Here is a 27,931-nt window from a genome sequence, read left to right on the forward strand (position 1 = left end):
GGGAATTTAATACAACCCAATTTTCTCAGCATTTTAAAAAACCAGATGATCTGGATTCGCCGGAAGCGGTTATATAATGATAACCCTGCGATTGTAGGAATAGGTTTAGATACAAGTGAAAGATGTATCTTAAATTCCGAGAATATATTGATAAGAAGTTTAGGAACTCCTATGTGGGTAAAATGTATTGTTGCAATATCTTCCAGTGGTCTTGAGTTGTTCTGAATCAGTCTCTTTAAATCACTTTGAAGAATACAATTTATCATACTTGAATGTTTCATCTAATTTAATTTTTTTTTCAGTTTCCAGATGAAAGAGAAAAAACCAAAACATGGTAATGCAGCATTAAGGTAAGAAAATAAATGTCTTATTATGATTTTAACAATGTTTTTAGATTAGATGCATTTTGTCAGGGCCGGCAAAAATCTGATTATCTGTTTTTATATGCCCCGAAGAATTTTGGGCATATTATGTTATACCCCTTGGCGTCTGTCCCTCAGTCCGTTAGCAATGTTGGTTTCCGGAGCATAACTTAAGTTCCCTTTGGCCACAGTCTTTTAAACTTTATAGGATTATTGTCCATATTGGGCAGAAGGACCCCTATTGATTTTGGGGTCAGAAGGTCAAAGGGTCAAGGTCACTATTACCTTAAAACTGAAAACAGTTCCGGAGCATAACTTAAGTGCCATTTGGCCAACATTGTTCAAAACTTCATAGGATGATTGTCCATATTGGGTGAAAACACCCCTATTTGATCTTGGGGTCACAAGGTCAATGTCCACTATTACTATAAAACTGAAAAGCAGTTTCCAGAACATAACTTAAGTTCCATTTGGCCACATTGTTTTACACTTCATAGGATGATTGGGCCATATTGGGTAGAACACCCCTATTGATTTTGGGGTCAAAAGGTCAAAGTTCAAGGTCACTTTACTTAAAACTGAAAACAGTTACTGGAGGCCATAACTTTGAGTTCCCATTTGGCCCACAATATTCAAACTTCAATAGGTGGAATTGCATTTAAAGGGGAGGTAATACTTATTTCATTTCCGTGTGTTTACAATGCTTCATCCTTACTAAAAAAAAAAAACACTTTCGGGCATATAATGCTCCGCCTGGCGGTGCTCTTTTGTTTATTTGAAGCATTTCTTAACTTGTTCCGTATTGATATTTATAGAGTTAATTATTGAAAATTTTCAGTTGTCCGTACAGGCTGTGGGGAACACCTATGCAATACAGACAATTGATTTTGCCCTTCTGTATTGCAACATTTCAGTACAAAATGTCTTAGTAAAATAAATATGACCCAGAACTAATTGCAAAAAGTTTTGAATCTTTGTTCATTGAATAGGTCTGGTATATGTATATGTCAGAAAAAAAAGTTGCACGTATAACTCTGTGCACAACTTTTTTTACAAGCGTTTCAAAGTTCACGAATTTTAACTTTATATTTTAGAGACCCAAAACTGTACACACCATACACGCAGTTTTTTCCTATGAGTAACAATTTTACGTAGGCAAGCACGTCATTGAAAACTTGTCATATGATTTCGTGAAACTTCCTTCGAAAAATAAATATCATTTTTCATCAACAATAGCGTTTGGATGGCAAAGGTAAGTTTGTTTCGTGTATTTTTACATTTACTTTTATCATTTATGCCTTTTTACTGTCCACAATAAGTGCCATAAGTTAAATATAACTACGATTTTTATGTTAAATATTTTTGAAATAAACAGCAAACCAATATCACCAGTAAATGTTTAGTATTTGATTTTATTATATTCATAAAATGAACGATATATATATATATTTATAAGAAAACGATGTTATAAAAGACATATTTAACATGAAAACTTTGTATTCTCGACATACTATTGTTACTTTGAAATGAAACAAATTTCACGATTTTTTAATCTACGGAAGACAAAACGGACATAATATACGTCGTGAATATGCATTATTTTATATAACATGGTATTTTACTGTACTGGTCGGGGACATCAAACAAACACTTTTGAACAATTTTCCGTACAAATTTCATAATTTCTAACATAGAGACCTTAAAATTTGACACAGTTCAGCTAGGTTCTTTCTCCTAACAACCAACTAGTTTTTTATTTCTGATTGTATTGACACTTTATTTGAGGCTCCACAAGGAGGGTATCAAAATCACCTAAATTGTCTACACTACAGTATTATGGTGTCTGGACAGATATGTACATCAGTGATTTAAATAAAATAAAAGCTTGAGTGTTTTGATTTTTAGATTTTATCATGATAAATTATTTAAAGCAACAAATGCTGAAGTTTTGAATATTCTATTGTTTACTTTCTGCAAATGATTATAGCTGGTATATGAGGTCAGGCAATGCTTTCTTTGACCCCAAATTTCAACGTCAACATTTAGAAAATAGACAATAAAATATTAACCATTTACGTAGGTTGAAATAAATTTATTTACTTAATTTTAGAAGAAACATGCATTTATTGTTGATGAAAAAGTGACTGACAACCACTGAACAAAGAAAATACTAAAATAAAGCATTTTCGGGGCCGTCAGGGTTTGGTGGTTGTCTGGTTTTTGTGGTCCCAAACCAGTATATAAAACAATGTTCAGATTTACATGTAAAATTTATATTTAGATATATAATTTTGCATTATTAAACATGTAAATGTACATAAATAAAATCAATACTTAATTTCAGATACGACATCCATGATTTACACACTAATGGTCATTTGATGATTATTTTATGTTCAGCTGTCTCTTGTATCAAGGTGAGTCATACTTTAAGTATTATTATGCACAATTTCTATCTATAATATATGAACAATGTTTGTTTTAACTTGTCCTTTTTTTAAATATGCTATCATGTGAAATGGACCACACCAGTAGCTCTTCATAGGAAATTTGCAAAATCGCTCCCGAAGCTTTCATACTACATGATTGCCCGGAACATACAATACATTCCATATATGTTCACCTTCCTCGGTCTGTTGTGATTGTATAACTTACTGATTTAATATTTCAAAAATGCAAAGTATAACATAGTACGGATATTTTTTGTTATTGCCTACATTTAACACCTATGGAAAGTAATGCCGAACATTGGCCAAATGACGTCACGCTTTATTCATCAAAGTGGAAAAATGAAATGAACGATTTTGTCATTTGAGTATCGGTTCATGCAAAATATACTTGTTTCCTTTAAATACAAAGTTAATATGCTAAGATAAATATATGCTAAATTCATACATAATTTCTCACAAAATATGTCTTTTATTTCTATAGATGATACAAGCCACAATACCAAACCATGCTGATGGAACAAACAACGATATGAAGGGCGTTGCATTTCGGTATGTTTATACTGACTACTGTATATTAAATTAATAAAAACTCATGACAATTTCTCTGTAAATGTACACATGCTTGCCTAAGTTTTCGGACAAAGGTTTTATGTATGTTAAATGCAGGGAAATAACATAGGCTATTTAAGGTAGGCTGAAATAAATGCACATTTTATACTGAATATTTCTTTACTGATTTTTTTTCAGAAACCCGTTGTGCATTTCTGATTTCGGGATCTACAAGTAAATATCAACATGGCAACAGGTATATTTTGTTTTTACCAATGTCAGATGGTTTATACATTCATCATGTTCCCATGTGTCGATATTGGTCTGAATAGTAAGAAAATCAATACACAAACATATATAAAATAACATATTTCATAAGTTATATACATGTATATTCATATTTTACACTACATAATACTATTGTTACTGTGAAATAATGCATATACAAAATAATTTTATATACAGATCTGTAGATTTAAAATATGCTTTCAGATTCTACAACGTGCGTATTTTGTGCGCAGGAGATCCAGAATGGGTCCCAATTGTCACTCTCAGAAAGAAGGGAAGCCACAGTGTTAACCATGCTAGCGATCTGAGGAATTCAAGTATACAAGTATACGAACAATTACAGGTCAAATTGTGCACCAAGACTGTAGAAGGGATTTTATTCACAATAGAAACATTTCAAATAGTTCCAATGTTAAGTGTAACCAAGTTAAAAGACCTTTAAGATCAAATGCTAACTTTGCTTTTAAGTGTAATTGCTCGTTCTGTGGTAAGCCTGCTAAAGTTGCATCTGGGAAACGTAGATGTTCATCCTGGTAGAAGTTTTGATTTTCAGGAAACACATCGTCGGGAACCCACGGTACACATTTCGTATCTACTACATTTAATATTATTACCGATACATGTATACGGTAAAAAACATGGGTTTCCGAGAATGCAGGAAACAATACAACTTAAATGTTCTGAGAGAAACAATCTGTGGGGAAATGTTGTTTTAAACAGACTGTTGTCAGTTTTGGATTTTCGTCAGATTCGAAGAATGTATATTACAGATCAGACAATGAAAACCCAAATAGTTTGGCATATATATTCAAAAGACACCAAAATGTGATTGGAATAGAGATTTGTTATCTCCTACCATTCCTGCACGCTTTCTCTAGATTGTGACAGTTCTTAAAAATAATGTGTAAAAATGAAGTGTTCCGGCAAAATGCTGCAATATTTCATTCTTCAACAAAGAAGAAATTATTGCAGGTGGTGAAAAATCCATGAGGATATTATATGATGGAGCTAGGGAGATAAATTTGAACAGACTGAGATTTCACAAATTTGTAAGTAAACCCATGTCAAGTTCATCTGTTATTCAAGTTCAAAGCATTCCGCCTACGTCTGATAGTGCAGCGCAACACTCTATACCGTCATATTTTCAAACACAAACATGGATTGGAAATGATGAATTAGATCCAACTGAATGGGGATAGGAACTTCTCTAAGGACTCTTGTACCTGCAAAATCTACACAACCCGCTGCTCCAGATTTTCTTTTAAATATCAGATGCAATTGCAAAAAAGCCACTCTTAGACATGTACCTGTCACAAACATGACCTCGAATGTTCGGTTGGTTGTGGAGAATGTCATTGTATTAGCTGTTCAAACTGTCGGTCCATTTCAGATATTGATTTTGCAGACATGGAGGACTAGATCTTGTATCGACACAATGCTCTTAGAATTTAGTTGTCAATTTTTACCTGTTTTGTATTGAAATGTATTCATATTTTGTGTTATTATTGGCAATATACATGCATCTGGCATCTTGTTTTTACATAAGCAATAGAGGTTTCACTTTAAGTTAATCATATAAAACTTTGCAGACAAATATGTTCTATATATTGAACAGTCTCATATTCCTCGTGAAGTAAATACAATGTAGCTTGTAATAAAAACAAAAGAATTATAATAATACTCTGTTTGCTTGCCATATGAAGTATTTTTTAGTATTGTAGTTATACTCTTTTATCCAGTGTCAAATTATACTAAAATTTATGCACAATATTTTTACATTGGTGTCTATCATAGAACAATAAACTTGTACTAGCACCAAACTATGCGCTATAACATAAATGTAGTAAAATGGTTGAAACAATCTAACTCCAAATGTACAATAGTATTGTGCATTTAGAGTTAGATTGTATATTGAATACATACTTATCAATGCTTTCTTATATTTGCTTGTGTTGCGACAGACTGTTTTTTTTCTAATTGTCAATGTCAAAGTTCACCTATTGTAAATAAAAAAGTATTACTATACTGTCTAACATACAGAACGATAATTTCAAATTTATAGAAGTGGTTTTATATGTTGTAGACTGTTATGTGTTAGTACAAGCATGACAATAACCCTACCATATACTTTAAGTAGGGATGGCAACGAGTAACCGGTTAACCGAGTACTCGATCGAACGTCCGAATATCGGTTATTAAAATTGATATTCGATTACTCGGAAAAAATATATTATTTATATCTTTAACGATTTAGAAAGATTGGTGTGTCCAATTAATTAGTTCAGAAATTCGGAGATGTGCAGATATCTTCATAATACCTGTTTATTGCAATCAAAACATCCTTGCAGAGGTGCGAAAATGATATCATAAATTTAACGAGGCGATCAACAGTTTGACACGCGCACCTGTGTCGCTTATGTCATCCAGCTCTTATGATATTCAATTACCTTTAATTGTGTAACAGTTTGTAGCGGAAGTAACTGTTTTGAAAACAACAAAGGGCCGATTGCTATTATGAATGTGAGAATAAAGGTAACAAGTATTTAGACCCCTTTTAAACTTTTGTTGGCGCCTATCAGTCTATATTATTTCAACACGAAAAAATATAATTATATGAACTGTGATACATGTTTAAAACTTGATATTGCATTAATTAAAACGTTGTAAAATATAAATTAATGTTGTTGAATTAATTTTAATTAATTTGTCTCCCGTGAAGTTCTATTTATAGTTACGAATTCTATGAATTTAAATAGAAAACGAAAGTAGCATGTGGACGGTGTTGATACTATGAGATAAACTTTGAAGATCACTAGAAATCATCCGAGTAACCGAGTACTCGATCGGAAAAATAACCGAGTACTCGAGTATTGATTTTTGTATTCGTTGCCATCCCTAACTTTAAGTGATTTAAGTGTACATATCAATGTGACAAAAACTTAGTTCTTGTGAATGAAACAGCCTGTATATTCGTGTTCTTTATATTTATTATCACTACATTGTTGCTTGCCAAATTAGGTAGCTCTTCGGTACATTTGTACATTTGTAATATAGTTTTATTCCGTGTGTAATGTAAAATTTCAACAAGTGACACTTAAATGTATATACTACAATTTCTCCATAGACCGGGCATAGTATTTTTCATCTGTAGTTTTGGTAATTGTTACTCGCTCTTAATTATACTTACTTGTTGTTCTTTATTTTTTTTGCTTGAAACAAACAAATTATTCAAAATGCGTTGGATGTTCCGAATGTTAGCTAAACACAAGTGTACCTGAATTATTCAACATTTATCTAAAACAAAATTTACAATACACATGTATGTCCATTTTAATTCATATGAATACAGTTGACATAATTTACAAAGTACTTCTTCATGCATAAATATGTTATTATGTATTGTTTTTACTGTAAATATACATGGAATGGATGATTTGCTGCTTATATATCGGAATTTGACTGGTTAAAAAGTTTAACATAAAGTGGGTGGGGTAATTTGACACCAGTTTGTCATAGAATTGCCGACCAATTATTTTTTTTAATTTTAAATGCATAAATTTTTGTATCAACATGGACAAAAATTTGTTTGTATGAAGTTTGCATGTAATAAATATGTTTAACTTATATATAGAAGTGTTTTTTTTAGTATCATCGGAAATTAACAAATTACGCCGATTTTATAACTGAAATTTAAGGGTGTCAACTTGAAAGCTGGAATTATCACATTTCCCCTTCAGCAAAAGAGTGCAACTTTTTTCCTAATATCAAGCAGATATGGTACCATCATAAAATACCAAAACAAAAACTTTTGCAATTAGTTCTAGGTTAGCTTGATTTTCGGGCTAATTTGACTAGACTAAAAGAATGGTGTATTTTCTGTGAAACTATACTATTTTGATGTGTATTGTAGGAAGCTATAAGTTTGTTAACACACAAATCCATTCATGGAGCTAAGAGAAAAAAGTTTCTTGCTTGTTTTTTTGAAAGAAATAATTTACATACTTTTAAAACATATTGAAAAATATTCATTCAGTGACCATGTGTGTGTATTCACTATTGCAACTGAAAGTAAAAATTGAAAAGAGAAAAATGCCTCTGAAATAAACTTGTTTTCTATGTTTTCAGTATATTTTGTACAGACAAACTAGCAGATAGCCTTACTATTGTATCAATGGGTACGGACACTTCCGCCTCAACAGACATTGGTACGCATATCAATGTGAAACCTTTCACAGTAACTAACTTTATAGAGATGGAACCCCTCTCGTAAGTTAAACAAAAGTTTATTTATATTGCAAGTTCTTATTGTAAAACAATTATTATTGATATTGAGTAGTAAATTATAAAATACACAAAGACAGAATCCCTGAAGAAAGTCCAACACGGCAAAGTTGAAAATGTTAAATCTTGAAAAAAAAAATGTGGTATAAGCTAAATTTGTTACGTTATAAGTGCATGTTTGATGTAAGATTTTAATTTAATTTAAGAATTGTTGTAGAGTGAAAAGTTTTACTTATTATACCCCCAAAAACGAAGTTTGGGGGGGTATATAGGAGTCACCCGGTGGTCGGTCGGTCGGTCGGTTGGTTGGTCGGTCGGGCGGTCGGTCGGTCCAGACGTCCGTTGCATTTTTCTTGTCCGGAGCATAACTTGAAGACTAATGGTTGGAATTCAATATAACTACATACAATGGTCAAGCACATTGAGAGGAAGTGCAGTGCACAAGAACCATAACTCTATCTTGACTAATTACAGAGTTATTGCCCTTTGTTACTTTTCCTTGTCCGGGGCATAACTTGAAAACTACTGGTTGGAATTCAAAACAACTTCATACAATTGTCAAACACAATAAGGGGAAGTGCAGTGCAAAAGAACCATAACTCTATCTAAAGTAATTACAGAGTATTGCCCTTTGTTGCTTTTCCATTGCTTTTTTTTTTTTGTCCGTTGCATTTTCCTTGTCCGGAGCATAACTTGAAGACTAATGGTTGGAATTCAATATAACTACATACAATGGTCAAGCACATTGAGAGGAAGTGCAGTGCGTAAGAAACATAACCCTATCTTGACTAATTACAGAGTTATTGCCCTTTGTTACTTTTCCTTGTCCGTGGCATAACTTGAAAACTACTGGTTGGAATTCAAAACAACTTCATACAATTGTCAAACACAATAAGGGGAAGTGCAGTGCACAAGAACTATAACTCTATCTAAAGTAATTACAGAGTTATTGCCCTTTGTTGCTTTTCCATTGCCTTCTTTTTTTTGTCCGGACCATAACTTGAAGACTAATGGTTGGAATTCAATATAACTACATACAATGGTCAAGCACATTGAGAGGAAGTGCAGTGCATAAGAAACATAACTCTATCTAAAGTAATTACAGAGTTATTGCCCTTTATTACTTTTCCATTGCTTTCTTTTGTCCGGACCATAGCTTGAAGACTAATTGTTGCAATTCATTATAACTTCATACAATGGTCCAGCACATTGAGAGGAAGTGCAGTGCACAAGAACCATAACTCCATTTTGACTTATTACAGAGTTACTGCCCTTTGTTTCTTTACCTTATCACAGAGCATGACTTTAAAACTACTGGTTGGAATTAAAAACAACTTCATACAATGGCCAAGCACAATAAGGGGAAGTGCAGTGCACAAGAACCATAACTCCATCTTGACTAATTACAGAGTTATTGCCCTTTGTTACTTTTCCATTGCTTTCTTTTGTCCGGACCATAACTTGAAGACTTATTGTTGGAATTCATTATAACTTCATACAATGGTCAAGCACATTGAGAGGAAGTGCAGTGCATAAGAACCATAACTCCATCTTGACTAATTACAGAGTTACTGCCCTTTGTTACTTTTCCTTGTCCAGAGCATGACTTGAAAACTACTGGTTGGAATTCAAAACATCTTCATACAATGGTCAAGCACAATAAGGGGAAGTGCAGTGCACAAGAACCATAACTCCATCTTGACTTATTTCAGAGTTATTACCCTTTGTTACTTTTCCTTGTCCAGAGCATAACTTGAAAACTACTGTTTGGAATTCAGTACAACTTCATACAGTTGTCAAGGACATTAAAAGGAAGTGCAGTGCACAAGAGCCATAACTCCATTTTGACAAAATACAGAGTTACTGCCCTTTGATACTTTTCCTTGTCCGGAGCATAACTTAAAACGTACTGGTTGGAATTCAAAACAACTTCATACAATGGTCAAGCACAATAAGAGGAAGTGCAGTGCACAAGAACTATAACTCTATCTTCAGTATTTATAGAGTTATTGCCCTTTGTTCTTTTTCTTTGTCTTTCTGGACTTATTACAGAGTAATTCAATTAAACTTCATCAATGGTCAACCACATTGAAAGGAAATGCAACATACATGAACCACAATTATCTTTAATTGCCCACAACCATAACTCTATTTTTCAATTCTATTACAAGGTATTCTGTTACTAGTAACATCCTCATTTCCGAAGCAGACTTGTGGGGGTATTAATCACATTTAGTGATAGTTCTAGTATTTACATTATAGCTTTCAGGTTGAATGTGCTAAAGAATATATGGAAAATGTTATTATATTGTAGTGTTTCAGAGGGTCTTAAAACAACTGTCCTACACATTTTAGTGTGAGCGTTTTTTTTGAATAGAATGTCATCAAAAGATAAAATTTCATCACATGCTCGTATATCTTATTGTTGAGAGGCATAGCCAATCGCATTCCTGCTACAGACTTTTGTTCCTGTCTTGTGAGGAAGTTGTCCAGCTAGTTTATGGAAGGCCAGTGGTTCTACTCAGGTGTCAACATGTGCAGAAGATAATGTTTAGAGGGACACAAGGTCTTTATCCACCACTGTAATTAATAAACCTGGAAAAATCCTTATTGACTTGAAAAGTGACAGTGCTTTTCAAATACCAACAAACGGCAACCATTTCAGTTATGTTATATTGCAAATTAATTTGTAAATTATATCAGTAACATTAGAACAGCATTGAACTTTTTATTTTAGATACAAGATCTATGAACTGAGTGAAGATCTATCTATTTTGATAGACACTACCGCAAAGTTTACTCTTAAAATGGGAGGAGTGTATACAGCATTAGTATATGGCAATGGTTCTAAGGTAATTATATACTTATATAGTAAGTAGTGTTTCAGCTATGTGTTTGACATAAATAGAAAAATTATTGAAATTAAGACAGATATAGATGATAATTGAAAATATCTCACAGCTGTGCAGATTTAAATGTACCTGTGACTTGAAAAATCAAATCATGTTAAGAACACAGGGACCTTGAAAATTGCATGACTGATTTTCGTCATTTTAGGTCAAAGCATTTAATCATGGTAGCAGATTTACATACCCTGCCTTTCTTTCTCCTGTGGTTGGTTGTATTTTAATATAACTAGCCCTGTCTAAAACTTTATGCTTTACATAAATGATACAAACATTATGCATTCATCACTCTTAATTATCCTATCTTGAAGACAGAATTAACATATACCAAAAAAATATAATGCCTTTAAAGTATTGGGTTTCACTGCCAATTAAGTATGAATTTACAGTCCTCTTATTTGCAAAAATCCTGCCCTGAAAGTGATCTCTATAACAGTTTATAATTCCAACAGCTGTTCCCCTAATATATATTGTTTAGAAATAAAGCTCGACAGTTGACCTCAATTCAAAAAGCTGTTCCCCTCATATTGTATAGAAATGAAGCTTGACAGTTGACCTGGTGTTGTTTATTTCAGTCTGGTGTTCATTTATATGTGGATGTCACAGAAAACACTGTCTCAATGGCATGGATGATACCTCAGTACGTTCTCGTCACACTTGGGGAAGTTCTTTTCTCAATTAGTGGGCTTTCATTTGCTTATTCTCAGGTAAAAATATGCTACTATGTGAGTATTTGTGTTTCAAATATACTTGGAGATTGAGATTATAATGCAATATCAAAGCAGAATGTCCTTAGAAATAATGTATGATAAAATAACAAAAACACAAAATATTAAGAGGATATTTTTTCGTTTGCGTGAAATATGGATTATATTTTCACGAAACATGATAAAATGCCACATATTTTCACGAGCCGGTACGGCGAGTGAAAATATGTGACATTTTATCATGTTGAGTGAAAATATATACCATATTTCACAAAAAACGAAAAAATAACCTTTTTATTTAATTTCATTATCAAAGAAAAAAGTAACGAATCCCCTTGCTTGCTACCAACTGCAATTGTACAGCGCGCAGTAATTTATGCGTAAGCACGCGCTGTTTGGCGCTACATTGTGACGTCATGTAAACAACTCTTTTAAACGTCTGTACAGCGTTAATTACTGAATTAAAGATATTGGTGTTCGGATTAATTTTCTTAGTTAGACCATTTTCTATCATGCTAGATAGTTTTCAAAACAATATTCAAGAAAAAGTTGTTTTGTATTGATCAGATTTTTCAAACAAAACGGCGAAAGAAGTCCCTTAAAATAAATATGAGTTTTGACTCCGCCCACTTTCATATTTATATTTCATATTTATTTTCAAAAAATATGAAATATATTTGACTGATATAGCACCATATTTCATGGGTAAAATTAAATAAATATATATATATATTTTTTTTTTGTTAATGACTTTAACATGTCACAGAGATTGTCTTCTATCAAATAAGATTAGAAATTTAATTCTAGACTTGTAGTTCAGTGGTGGGACTTGACATAAACTATCACAATTATTTATGCTCCCATCTGATAAATTGAATAATTGATTGATTGACATGGTAAATTTTCATTTTCAAACCAGGCCCCCATGTCGCTGAAGTCTGTTGTACAAGCTGTGTGGTTACTAACTGTATCATTTGGAGATTTGATGGTGATAATTGTGGCAAACATACATTCCATTCCTTCCCAGGTAAGTTATAGACTTAAATTAATTCTCGAGTTGTTTTGGAAAAGAATATAGCAAGAATAGTTCAGCAGTTTGTAGTGCCACTGTCAATGAATACAGTATACACTGTATTTTTGAGCAGTATCCTTTGAATATGTTAAGATTTGTATGTTATGGTTGCCTAAAGTTATGCATTCAATAGCACAATGGAAAGGAAGCTACTTAAGACTGACGTAATAGATGTCTTGGTTCTTTGATTCAAGCCCCTAAATTGAAATTAATACATTATTCAATTATTGTTGGAAATGACTTGTAAATATCTCAATTTCTTTTCTTCTTCTTCATTTCAGATGTATGAATTCTTCCTATTTGCTGTGCTGATGTTTTTAGATACATTCATCTTCATGATAATGTCCATGTTCTACAAATACAAAGCTAACTCTCTAGATTATGCTGAATTAGGTGAAGAATCTGAAGAAACAAATAGTTCAAAAAGACATGGGGACGAAGAATTTCCACTGAAAAGCTTTACTACATCTGCTCCTAGGCACAGTATTTCAATTTCTTCTCAAAATTAATTGTTACAAACTGTATTATACTGTTTTAACAGGCTTTACAGTACCTCTGCAGGTGTATTTTAAACTGAACTAGATTTTTACCTTTTTTAACAACAAAAAAGTTTTGAAAAGTACTTGAGCTAGATGTATGCTTCAATTATATGTGCTTGTACATGGCATTTTTTTCTGAAAGAGCAATTGAACCAATACCAAGAAGATAAATTAAATTCCATCTTGCTTTTGTTTACATATTGTTTATACTACTTAATGAATATTTCTCAGTTACAAATATAGAGACACTAAACTCTGCTTATAAAGATATATAGGGGACTGCCAAATTTATATCAATATATTTCGGATATTGTTCTGTCCAAGAAGCCACCAATTTGAAAACGAGGGTCGGGACTTTGGCAACGGCAACATTATAAGCGGTATATTGTTATAAGCAATATCTTTATAAGTGGAGTTTACTGTATGTGTTTGAAATCCATGATTGATAATCATCTGTGATATATTGAAAACAGCGGGACTGTTATGTTGCAATAGTAAAAACATGATACTAGACTCAATATTAAAGTCCCTAAATTGCTGGTGTTCTCTGGTGAAATATTATATATCAGGGAGTCATCTTAAGAGCAGAATTGTTAAGTTACAGCTTGGTGAAGATTAAATGTTACCTATTCACACATACATGTGCAATGAGTCTTAAAAGGGAGGTAAAAAGTGATTTAAAAAAGTGCATTTTTTCTTCTGCTATTTTAAGGCAATATTCAAGTATCAGATATAATAACTTATTCTTGATTATAAATAAAGATGCTACAAAATAAAATATAAATCTAGGCGTATCTGAGTTTATAACCTTCATTTTTCATTAAAATAATTATTTTTGAAAAGCAGATTGATGGATTGGTTTGAAAATTTCCGCACAAGTTATTAATTAAATCAAATTGTAAGTTCAGAAAAATAACTTAAATTAAAGATTGGGTTGAAAACATGTGTTAATGAGTTGTGTATGGAAGTAATGGACTTGAATGATAAGTTTATTATATGTGATTTTACTATGGCTTAGTTTAGTATGAGAATGTGACTATTATGTGAGATTGAAGTTGTATTTTTCATGATAAAATTGTGTTGATTTGGTCATTTTACACTATATTTATTTACTTATGTACCTATTTCATTGTGTTTTTCTTTACTTAAGATTTGACATGATTTTCACTGAAAATGTGTACAAAGTCACAAAATTGATATTGCTGCTTATGATGATTATTTTCTTGTGAGAACGGGTTATTTCGCTTGATTTTACAATTGATTGTAACAGAAGTTTCAAGTTTCTTCTGGCTGTTCTACATAAGTCTATGTTTTTGTTATGAAAATCTACCAGCGTGTGTAATAGCATCGTGTTAAGGTGTCTGCTTCTTAAACAACGGAGATCAGGTACAAGCTCTACCTGGGTCACAACCATGTTTCCTCAAATGACACCATTACTGATTAGTAAATGTCACCATTAGTTTGAGGGAGCAGACTTGAGAGTGGTTAAATAAGTTTAAAGATTTAGCTTAAGTAAGTATGATTAAAAATAAATCCACCAGAGATTGATGTCCATCTGTGATCATTTTAGCCTATGTTGGAAAGTGACAAAGGTTTAACCATCTGAACAGTTTCCTGTGTATTTTTATACAAGTTTCATGGAATCTAGAGGATTTTTTTTTTGGGGGGGGGGGGGGGGGGGGGGGGGGGGTGCTATGTATGTGTTGCTATCACTTTTTAATTAAGTTTTTGCATGCAAGTTGTCATCTCTATGACTATTGAAAGGAATGGATTGAAACTTCACACAATTATTTGAGAGCATAATAGGTCTCTGTCCAAGACCCATAACTTTTAACAAGGGGTTTTTTCCCCTCAAAATATTATTAAGGCCCTTTTTCAACTTACAAAATTCTACATTATGCTCGCTCTTCATTTCCTTTCAAGCACTGAGAGCAGTTGTTTACATAATTCTAAACACCTAGGCAATGCCAGGAAACATGTCAGTGGTTATCTGACTGTGGAGTATGTTAATACTGTTGTGAAAAATGTTCCAAAATGCAAATGATACATGTTTAATTTACAAAATCACACATCTTGTGGTCTTAAATTGTTATAAACTATTGAATACTCTATTTATTTATTGTTAAATTTGACTTTGATGGCAAGAAATTGTTAGCTGTTGACTATTGTTAACTTTTGATTGTTGTTAATGGTTGTGGATATCTATGTATATTTATTTTAATTTTAGTGCATAATATATAAAAGATGAATTTATACTTTGTGAAATCAGGATTTTTTTTTACATTTTAGACTATAATTTTTTTTATGTCTCTTAATTTTTTTCTCATTGAGTATTTTCATAGATTATTGCAATAAAAGCCTTATTTTCCTAATTTGACTGTCTAGTGTATTTATAAAATGACTGCAAATTACTTTTCTCTACCTATTCTTAATTTGATTTTGTTCTCTGTTTTGTTTAATGCATGAATCTCATTTGTTTGCTGTTGAAAGAGCTTTCTGTTATACATTTACTATGTTATATACATGTAGTATAGTGTAGTTGGTATTTTATATTTTTTTTTCTTGTTTATGTTATAGTATTTTATTTTCAATTCATATGCACAGATAGATGTTGCTTTTGCAAACTTGTAATTTTTTGTGTTATTTTTCTTATATATACATTCCAGCTTATGTATTTGTGTACCTAAACTTGCAACCAGGAATTATTTAATTTTGCAATATAAAAAAATCAATATTTTTAACAAATCAAAATTTGTTATAGGCTTATTTAGCCTCAAAAATAGTAAAATTTTCATTTTTAAAAGCCTTGCAGTTCATGTTTTAAGTCCAAAATGTTTCTAACTTGCCAGATAGCAGCTGATCAACCTTTCGTTTCCTTTTTGTTTTAGTGCATTCATTCAATGTTATAGTGATTTAGTAATTTGTAAGAATCAATTATTACTTCATTGTCCATTCTACAGAAAGAAAAACTATTTATTTCTATGGTTTAATGTTCCCTTATCGTGTTTATGATTTTAATGTGTATATTTTCGAGCTTTATTTGATTGTAAAAAATGTTTTTACACTACGCAAAACAGTACATAAAACTCTTTACCTCACTACATATATGTATATGCTGGAAATCACCTTAACCAAGGGTATAGGATAGATTGGCTACCTTTAACACCATTTGCTTCAAACTATTTGAAAATATTTTTATTTTAAAAGTCATTTTGTTGATTTCTTTACTTAAAACAGCCAAAATATTGTCATGGTTCTTTCATAAATAAAAAATACAACACTTTTTATTTTGTTTATTCTATTTTGTTTATTCCTTGCCTTGATATTTATTCCTTGACTTGAAACTGCAACATGAAAGTTTTTTTCATTTAAATAATCGTTGATTCTTTATTTCATTTTGGTCTATTAGTATAGATACTGATGTATATTTCTGTGATCTTTATTTTTTAATTGTTTAACTGTAAAAGTGGGATGGTTTGTTTACCATTGGATTTTTCTTGACACAAATTATACATTTTCTATAACAGCTCTTTAGTGGGGAGTTACATGCTCTGACAACTTTTGGAGTCTCCAACATATTTCACAAAGTGTGACCATAAGGTTACTCTCTGTCAGTCACTCAATCTGGATCCATAAAGAATACCTTGGTTAAGAATACTTGGTATATTGATTATGGGCCCTATTTACATTTTTTTATTAAAAACTTGTCTGTGATTATGTTTTCCGAAATAAATCTGGATCCTGCAATATTTCATAAAATATAAAACGCTAAGTTTATAGAACTTGTTAATTGGATGGAGGACCATAATAGAGAGTATGCACATTTTTATTTTTTCCCATTTGTACGTATCTTATCTTAACTCAAAAGAGTACAAAAGTTACAAATTGATAATATCGGGTATATGGATAAAGAATCATATAAACAATATGTAAACATTTTTCATTTTTAACTCTACAAACTAGATTGTTAATATGTTTACGAAATTTGTTTTTGAGTAATTCACCTACGTATGATTTATTAAGAATTGCTATATTGATAAATTAGCATGATTGGTTGAAAGTCTCATTATCATCAAATTCCTGTTTGATAGAAACTATTCTCTTGCTTTGTAAGTCCCATCACATGAGATTTTTTATCCCCCGCCGAAAAGGCGGCGGGGGATATAGAAATAGTCTCCGTCCGTCCTTCAGACCTTCCGTCCGACATTTTTGTCCGGAGCATATCTCAAAAAGTATTTGAGGTATCAACTTGAAACTTCATAGGTGGATAGACCTCATTGAGGAGGAGTGCAGTGCACAAGAATGATAACTCTACCCTGCATAATTTTTGAGTTATTGCCCTTTGTTATTTTTCAAAATTAATTTTTGTCCAGAGCATAACTCAAAAAGCCTTTGAGATATCAACATGAAACTTCATAGGTGCATAGATCTCACTCAGGAGGTGTGCAGTGCACAAGAATGATAACTCTACCTTTCATAATTTTTGAGTTATTGCCCTTTGTTATTTTTCATACTTAATTTTTCACCTGAGTGGAGCATAACTCAAAAGTGTTTGAGATATCAACATGAAATGTCATAGATGGATAGATCTTATTGAGGAGGAATGCTGTGTGCAAGAATGATAACTCTTCCCTATATAATTTTTGAGTTATTGCCCTTTGTTCTTTTTCATACTATTTTGTCCAGAGCTTATCTCAAAAAGTATTTGAGATATCAACTTGAAACTTCATAGGTGGATAGACCTCATTGAGGAGGAGTGCAATGCACAAGAATGATAACTCTTCCCTGTAAAATTTTTGAGTTATTGCCCTTTGTTATTTTTCAAAATTAATTTTTGTCCAGAGCATAACTCAAAAAGCTTTTGAGATATCAACATGAAACTTCATAGGTGCATAGATCTCACTCAGAGGGTGTGCAGTGCACAAGAATGATAACTCTACCTTTCATAATTTTTGAGTTATTGCCCTTTGTTATTTTTCATACTTAATTTTTCACCTGAGTGGAGCATAACTCAAAAGTGTTTGAAATGTCAACATGAAATGTCATAGGTGGATAGATCGTATTCAGGAGGAATGCTGTGCACAAGAATGATAACTCTTCCCAATATAATTTTTGAGTTATTGCCCTTTGTTCTTTTTCATACTATTTTGTCCGGAGCTTATCTCAAAAAGTATTTGAGGTATCAACTTGAAACTTCATTGGTGGATAGATTTTACTGAGGAGGGGTGCAGCACACAAGAATGATAAACTACCCTGCATTATTTTTCAGTTATTGTCCTTTGTTATTTTCAGCCATCAGTATTCACATAGGTTTCAAATCTGTAATCACTTCAGCCATCAGTTTTCATTACCAAAAGACCTCTTAAAATGGAATTATTCTGCTCTACTACATATACATTCTTCCAATGAGCAAACATATTCGGCGGGGGATGGCCATGTTGACATGGCTCTTGTTTAATTTTAGAATGGAAAAAGAAATATAAGCTAAATAAATACAGGATTTCCTATTTGCTAGGTGTTGTAAGTTTTTTTTTAAAATTAAAACTGTTCTGTCAAAGGACATTTTCAATTTAGAGAATTTTTAGTAAAATAAGATAAGGGTTATGATGAGAAACAACACCTTTTTTAAATGCCATCTTAATTTCTCGTTATTTAACGTGTCCTAAATGCAAGATTGAAAAGGCACATTTATTATGGTTCTAAAGACACCGAAGGAATTATTTTTAATTCATTCAATAAGGTTTTTTTTTTTGGAATGCCCACACTTTTTTGATACCTAATAAATGGAATTTTGTTATTCTTTTTGTCTCAAAAGGATGCATACAGTCAATAAATTGTAGTGTCATCACTTTCTATTCCATTTTGATCAAGGAACAAGCGCTTCTTCTGAACGAACGACTTTTTCCTTGATTCCGTAATCCCTAAGTTGGTCTGACAGAACGGATCATGGAACGCGCATGCCATATATGGAGGCCGATGATGACAAATGTTATGATCACGGTTTTTTACAACAATTTAACAGCTTGATTGTCCGTTAAATATAAGTAAAATTAATCAGTATCTTGATTTTTAGCTCGACTATTCGATAAGAATAAGTAGAGCTATTGCAGTCACCCGAGCGTCGGCGTCGGCGTAACCACTTATGTTAAAGTTTTTGTAATAGTTCAAATATTTTCAAAGTCCATAGACATATGGCTTTGAAACTTTGCACACTTGTTCACCATCATGACCCCAATCTGTAGACAGGAGGAGGTAACTCTATCAAGCATTTTGAAAGAATTATGCCCCTTTTTCGACTTAGAATTTACGTTAAAGTTTTTGTAATAGTTCAAATATTTTCAAAGTCCATTGACATATGGCTTTGAAACTTTGCACACTTGTTCAACATCATGACCCCAACCTGTAAACAGGAGGAGGTAACTCTATCAAGCATTTTGACAGAATTATGCCCCTTTTTCGACTTAGAATTTACGTTAAAGTTTTTGTAATAGTTCAAATATTTTCAAAGTCCATTGACATATGGCTTTGAAACTTTGCACACTTGTTCAACATCATACCCCAACCTGTAAACAGGAGGAGGTAACTCTATCAAGCATTTTGACAGAATTATGCCCCTTTTTCGACTTAGAATTTACGTTAAAGTTTTTGTAATAGCTCAAATATTTTCAAAGTCCATTGACATATGGCTTTGAAACTTTACACACTTGTTCACCATTATGACCCCAACCTGTAAACAGGAGGAGGTAACTCTATCAAGCATTTTGACAGAATTATGCCCCTTTTTCGACTTAGAATTTACGTTAAAGTTTTTGTAATAGTTCAAATATTTTCAAAGTCCATAGACATATGGCTTTGAAACTTTGCACATTTGTTCACCATCATGACCCCAACCTGTAAACAGGAGGAGGTAACTCTATCAAGCATTTTGACAGAATTATGCCCCTTTTTCGACTTAGAATTTACGTTAAAGTTTTTGTAATAGTTCAAATATTTTCAAAGTCCATTGACATATGGCTTTGAAACTTTGCACACTTGTTCAACATCATACCCCAACCTGTAAACAGGAGGAGGTAACTCTATCAAGCATTTTGACAGAATTATGCCCCTTTTTCGACTTAGAATTTACGTTAAAGTTTTTGTAATAGTTCAAATATTTTCAAAAACCATTGACATATGGCTTTGAAACTTTGCACACTTGTTCACCATCATGACCCCAACCTGTAAACAGGAGGAGGTAACTCTATCAAGCATTTTTTTTACTATCAAGCACTAAGAATAGTCGAGCGTTGCTGTCCTACCGACAGCTCTTGTTCTTTGACGAGTTTACTGAACCGGTACCTTCAGTGTTCTTGAATTATAAGTATAAAGGTTTAGACCCTCAATTGTTCACACAATACAAATAGTTATGTTCATATTATTATGTCGCCAATGCAGCCCATATGATGGTTTAATATTGATCTTTTAGAAATGCTTGCTATCCAAAGAGGTAATTTGCATATATCATCGTGGTTAGTACATTAATTTTACTTACACAGCTATTTCCTTTTGTGTAATACACTTGTAATGTAATCTGAGGTAACATTTATTTAATAGCGTACATGCTATTTTATAACTCTTTCTCAATATTATTAAGAGGTTTCTTACAGTGTTCTGCAGACAAATTATTCGTTACTGCTTAATGTCATCGCGCATGACCACCGGAAAATAACTGGCAGACCACTTGTGGATGAGAGATTGTGTATAAGGACTGAGGGGTTCAGAATAGTTTGTAACACCCGAGTTTAGCCAAAAAAGCATTTTTTTCTGTTTCGGCGTCATATGACCATAATTGTGTTGTATTGTATTTATTTATTTTATTTTAGTCTCATCTGTGTACAATTACATATATTTCAAAATAAAAGATAAACATTACATTGTACATAGCCATTCTTTAAGTAGAATTACAGGAGACTTAAGATATTTTACATATTTTACAATTAAAACCATATTCTGTTATGTTATGGGCATATGTATGTGTATATATGAAATATATGCACATATATATGCAAATATATTACACATTAAAATTAAATGCATATTAAAACATCACATAATATCCACTGTAAAATCTGCCAATAGTGACAGCTCTAATAAAAGTTCACTATTAAAAGGTAACAGCTTAAATGAAAGCTCACTATTAAAAAGTAAAAATGTGCATCTTTATAATATTATTTGTCTAGAGGTTATCTTTGATTATGGAGTGGTCTAATTGGCAGAATTTACCTTGTTAATACAGAATGCAACTCAGTATACATTAAAACATGATAGTTCATATTTAAACTGATATAAACATGATAAAATACAGTCCAATTTTGTTAAGAAATAAAATATGTCATAGCAAGTCATATTGTGTGGCGTTAAACTAAACAAACCAATCTAACTGGCAGAAAACAAGGTCGTAGTTTTGCTGAGTTTCTATTGCATATCTGAGAGGAATTTTCGGTTTTGACTTACTGATAAAAATCGATTTATTCTTTAAAAAAACAAAACAAATATGCTTTCATTATTATTATGACACACATTAATGATTGGTCATAACAAAAGCTTGAGATAAAAAATTCCACCATTAATTAAGGACATCATAAACTACAAGTAGTATATTATGTTTTAAAATTAGATTTTTTAAATTTACTGACATTGATAACAAAAGAACACTATAAAGGAAGACAGTTTATTCTGATTAAAAGCACAGCATGTTCAACGCATACAATCAAATCAAATTAAAGTGCAGATTTTTAACAAATCATTGTCTGCTATTGCAATGCCTTTAAAACATTAACTTAATTGTTAGTTAAAGGAACTCCACTGAGATTTTTGACAAGACCGTGATGACGGGACTGGAAATATTTTCTGCGATGTGTGTACCATTAGATGTAACTTATGTACATGTACATCATTTCAGATCATTCATTCACTGTGTTATTTGAATTGTGCAAAATGTCCTAAAACTGAAAAGTATTTAAACATCTTATACTCTTATCACACAAAAAGTCTATTCTGTTGATATTTCCTTATATTCTTTTGCTTTTTTCGTTTTAATCTAGCTAAGAATTTAAAAATTATTTAGGCTTTTCATCCTCATTGGAGTTCCTTTATGTATACATAAGCATAACTAATCAATGCTTTTTAATGAAACAACTGGATCTGCTTATATGTATCCAACAATATTTAAAACTTTCCTCACCTTGTTTTGAAAAAGAGCAAATAATATTACATTATCTTAAAATGTTTGTAATAATATTACAATAACTTTGATATTTCTTTTCATACAATTACTATTTATTTACTACAAACATGCAATTGATTAAATATATGGATTTATCACATAAACCGCGGCGCAGGAGTGTAATAAAGCCATTTAATAATCAAAGGGCTGCAAGCTCTGTGGTATTTTCTGATCTTTGCAATCTAAATCATACTGACTATCTGTATGTATTTTCCTATATAGGTTTATTTTTATATACTATAATTCATCTTACGCAGCGATTGCGTTAAGATTTTTTTCTATAACAGTTTCAGATTGATACATATGGAATTTTGCATGACTAGAGTTGCATCAAAAATCATTTTTTATGACAGCCACACTTTATCCTTGCGTATCGTGGCTACTTCCTTAAAAAAGACACTTCAAAAAAAAAAAGTTGCCTCGACTAGGATTTGAACCTTAGGCCTCTCACACCCTAAACGAGCGCGATACGAGCGCGATACCCCTGCACCACGGTGAAGTAATACGTAATATGTAGCCTGAATAAATACTACGCCCTGGAGTATTCAGTAATCGACATAGCTAAAAATAGCATTTTCATTGATTAAAATGATATTCATCCGCGAAATTTGTGATTGTAACCTCATATTTCTATTGACTAATCTGAACTTTCAATGCACTGTAATTCGTTAAATGCCTACATTAAAAATTATTCTGTCTTTTAAATTGCTGGTTTTTAAGCAGTTTTAAGTAAGAACTACTTTGCGTTGTTAGGTCTGTTAGGAAATTTTGTGTTAGACCGTGGATGTTAGCTATGTATTTACTGATCTTGCGATCAGAAAATACAAAAACGATATTACACTAGTGTAATAACAATTTGACGTGACGTCATTTGCGCTACATAAAAATAGCGTTAAAAGCGCGTTAATGTTAGCGTTACACTATAGGCGCGTCATTGAAAAATTACTCATTTAACAGTTTACTGTTCTTATTTTATATATGTGATAAATAGAATATTATATTCGTGTAGATTCAATACTAAATTTATTGAACTCGTTGAATAAAACAATATATATATGCTCGCCATAATATGATTTTATTCAACTCGTTCAATAAATTTAGTATTAAACTACACTCATTCAATATCCTCTATATAACAACATTATATGTTAAAAGTTTATCGAATTTCTGAGTGAATGGCTCAGCACGCACCTCTTTTTTCATTTTATAGAAGAGCTAATTTATTCTCGCACGTGCCTCGGAACTATATATACATGTACATAATATCACACTTTATAAAGAAATACGAGTAGTGTAATCAACGTGTGATTTTGCAGAGATAGATGTTCATCATTGACATGCTGTACATGTTAACAATTACATAATAAACATTCCATTTTATGAAACTATTAATACAGTTTAAACTACAGTGTAACATCCGAATTTCGTAACTTCTAAAATCCGAAAACTTCTCAAAACCAAACATTTTTCAACGTCCCGAATTTATCCTTCTGTTTTCAATATTATAAATACCTCTAAATTCCGGAAGTTCTGAATTCAGAACGAATTTCTGGTAAAATTTGGGTTATATCAATTCAAATTTACTTCCAAAATCCGGAAATTGAAAAAGGTGTGAAGGAATATATATAATTGAGATAATAAAACCTTCGAAATGATTAGCAGAAACCATTTATATTGACACCTATTAGAATCACAACCTGTCAAGCATGTCAAACATTTGATTAAAGTGTGAAATTAAAAAATAAGAAGTATAATGTGATGGAAAAAAAAAAAACGGTTAATAGCTTGTTCAACATGAAATATTGAACTAAATAATTATACATTATGATTTTGTATCAACAAATTTAGTTAAGATTACTAAGATTTAAAAAAAATATGTGTTGTTTTGGTGTATTTTAACAGAGTTAAAGATTACTAGGAGATTTGATATACAATGAAGTTGTTAACTTTTTTAAAAGTTTTCAATTTTATGAATTTTATCAGCTTCATATATTTTCCAGCATGTCTCACTGAAACAATTGAATGTTGAATGTTTCTACACGTTAAGATAATTCCAAACTTCTGAATTTCGAAAACTTTCAAATTCCGAATTTTTTGGCAAGTCCCACAGGTGCTTAGTTTTTAGAAGTAACACTATACATAGCTCTCAAATAAAATCTTTAATAGAATTGCTACAGTATAAAAATCAGGTAATTATAAAATATCTAATGTGTATATCGAATTGAAGGTAATCATGAAATTCAAGACATGGGTCAGTGCTGGTACATCACACATGTGGTTATGATTAAAAATAGACAAGCTCATCATAAAAGGAATAAAATAAGTGAATATAGAAACCTAATCTACTGTATTTATTTTAAAGGTACATTAAATTGCTCAGATTTTTTTGTATTTTTTTTCTTTGTTTAGAAAGGGCAAACATGAGATTTACAAAGTTTTACTAATGGTTTAAGAGCATGCTAGAAGCATATTACATGAGAAATGTAACGTTGAATGTATGGTCATAAAAGTAGCAAAAATGTAAACAAAATGGTATTTTTATTTTGACTTCTGTACAAAGGACTTCATCATTATGATAACCATTATGCTAATAAGCAAAAATGATTCATATAAATGACAAACAAGAAACTAATAACAAAATTAAAAAGCGTCAGAACAAAATGAAAACAAAAGTATAACTGGGGATTAATTGTCTTGTAAAAAATACTCGGACTAATTTGAATATGGATCTAGCAAATGATTGCGACACATTTCTTTTTTTTTTCCTTTTTCAGAAAAATGTTTTCATAAAATACTTTTAAAAGTCAAGTAATTATAAAATTATCATATCAAAGTCAATGTTAAAGGTAAAGTGGACGATTACGAAGATAACAAGTTTTGGGATATATAGCACACATGTAATTGCAATTCAAGTTACATTGTTAAAACACTACGATTACTATTTACAAGAAAACATACAAAAACATACAAAACAAAATCAGTTTAAAATGTTATTTACTGCGTCAATATTGATCATATTAATAGGTCATTGATTTATTTAGAGTGATAACTAGTACAAAATGACATGACATAAAAACTATTTTGCAGTGCTATACGGTCCGGTTAAAATGGTGCCCCTTACCTCCGTGATACTTTTATATTTCGTTATTTCGAAATAATTGAAAAATTTACAAGTGTTACACAACTGGTCACATTTAATTTGTCTGTTGCTTTTTCTTCTTCAAATATTATAGACTGAATTAGTTTTCAAGAACATTTTGGAATGGCACGATTCGTATCATTTACATAATTGAACAGAAGCTTCTTTGACTGAGAGATTTACTCAGCTCCACAAAATTAGCTCTTAGCTCTGCTAGTTCTTTCTCCAGATATTGATTTCTTTTCCTTTGCTCTCCTTCAAGTATACGTTTAAATTGAGACTCCATTCGCCAGCGCATTTCGTAACGAAATTCATCTGAGGATTAATAAACAAAGGAGTGTTATTAAAGTGATTAAAGTACACATGATATGAGCATGATACACTGTATTTTCTTAACTCTATATTATCTACCTAAACTTGCAATGTCATTTTGTCAGTCAAAGTAGTTGTAGTATGCCTGTTTAAAATATAATTTGATATGGAAGATAAATAACACTAATATGTTTAACATGTTTCAAGAAATTTCCATTTTGTTTAGTTCCGCCCATTGTTTTCCCGTTTAGGTAAATTTGGAACCAGGTGCCGCTTTTCCTGAATTTAAATGGCACTAGAACAAATATTAACGTGATTCATTGAAAATTCCATGATAACCACTGTATAAACACATTTGCGGATTGACTTTAAATACCGATAATGACTTATATTTTTCAATGTTATTGTTTATCTTTTTTTTTCTTGCTATGATAATTTATATTATTACCCCTCACTTTTTTCGTAATGTTAATTTCCCATAGGCCTATGGGAGTTATTCTTACTGTTAATGCAAGTGTACCACGTGACTAAGAATTTTGTACTGTTACATAGGTAACAGTATTTTTAACAGTATAAAATCTGGTCACGTGGTCTATTTTCTAAATAAAATGAAATGAAATGGCCGCCATTTTTGGCTTGCAGCATTTCATATGGAAAACTTGTTCCGGTTAGGTGGTTTCCTGCTTACATCTGTTGGTGCATGATTGAACGGGAAACCAGCTGCAATCGTGCCAATCGCAACTTTTCGTCCTTTTCCGTCACTCTTCGGATTAATGATAATAGCCGATGTAGTTCCGATTGCAATCGTGACAATTCGGGCGATTCCGTCATACTGCGGAATCAGACGAATTAATATTACGGAAATCTATGCTATTTTAGTTACTTCGGTAATCCCAGTTTGTTTATATAAATATGATTTCTATTTTTACTTGATTTATCGGTTTAAACCGTAATAAATTATAAACGAAATTGTTCCGTTTCAATTGTTTTTCAAGACGCAAAAGTTAGTTTCTTTTATAATTGTTTTTTGTCTGTATTAGTTTTATACACTGTAACTTAGTATTCCGTCTTCAAAGGGTGGTCCTGCTTACCAAATCACGCATGATCGAGTTATATTTAGATCTATGAGGTAATCTAAAAATAGCCCATGCATATCATTAACCTTGCCACGTGCTGATCCAAACTCCTCGCAGCGGTTACTTCCCCTGATCTGTACAGTTAAAGTAGCAAAGCGTGACGTAACAGCTGTGAGGAGTTTGGTGCTGATATCGTCTATTTGTGATCGTGTAACATAGTTGATACATGCTTATTAATTGGTACCACGTAACGAAGTATTTTAGTGCATTTACTTGTCTATAAAGCAAAGGAATGATTTCGCTGCGAAAAAGGGGAAATGAAATGTGCACACTTGTTTTCCTTCAGTATCACGTTAGTATTTTTACGATTGATCATTTTCTTTATTAGTTTTATACAATAGAGAATAGATTTCAAATCGTTTTGACAAAAAATATTCGGTTTTCCAAAAAAAAAAACCCAACTAAATAAACCCTTTATGATATACAAATACCGTAATTCAAAAAAAAAATATGATAATAAATTGAAACCAAAAAAACACACAATTTTAAAGGGTTGGGATGAAGGCACAACTGTGCAAGCCTTTCCTTTTAAAAGGAAACTTTATTTTGGCTTGCAGCCATTTCATGTGGAAAACTTGTTCCGGTTAGGTGGTTTCCTGCTTACATCTGTTGGTGCATGATTGAACGGGAAACCAGTTGCAATCGTGCCAATCGCAACTTTTCGGCCTTTTCCATCAGTCTTCGGATTAATGATAATAGCCGATGTAGTTCCGATTGCAATCGTGACAATTCGGGCGATTCCGTCATACTGCGGAGTAATATTACGGAAATCTAAGCTATTTTAGTTACTTCGGTAATCCCAGTTTGTGTATATAAATAGGATTTCTATTTTTACTTGATTTATCGGTTTAAACCGTAATAAATTATAAACGAAATTGTTCCGTTTCATTTGTTTTTCAAGACGCAAAAGTTAGTTTCTTTTATA

At 31.8% G+C, this 27,931-nt stretch overlaps 1 protein-coding gene across 1 annotated transcript; it reads left to right on the forward strand.

The window, feature by feature from the left end:
• Positions 1–305: 305 nt before the first annotated feature.
• Positions 306–16,434, forward strand: LOC132749133 (solute carrier family 15 member 1-like). Its single transcript, XM_060738829.1, has 6 exons — positions 306–350; positions 7,775–7,915; positions 10,668–10,782; positions 11,412–11,543; positions 12,463–12,570; positions 12,897–16,434. Exons 1-6 carry the CDS (start codon positions 310–312, stop codon positions 13,122–13,124), a joined length of 765 nt encoding a protein of 254 aa, XP_060594812.1. The 5' UTR covers positions 306–309; the 3' UTR covers positions 13,125–16,434.
• The last annotated feature ends 11,497 nt before the right edge of the window (positions 16,435–27,931 follow it).

Source organism: Ruditapes philippinarum, unplaced genomic scaffold (assembly GCF_026571515.1).
Source record: "Ruditapes philippinarum isolate M1 unplaced genomic scaffold, ASM2657151v2 ctg11075_1_1_1_1, whole genome shotgun sequence".
Classification (NCBI taxonomy): domain Eukaryota; kingdom Metazoa; phylum Mollusca; class Bivalvia; order Venerida; family Veneridae; genus Ruditapes; species Ruditapes philippinarum.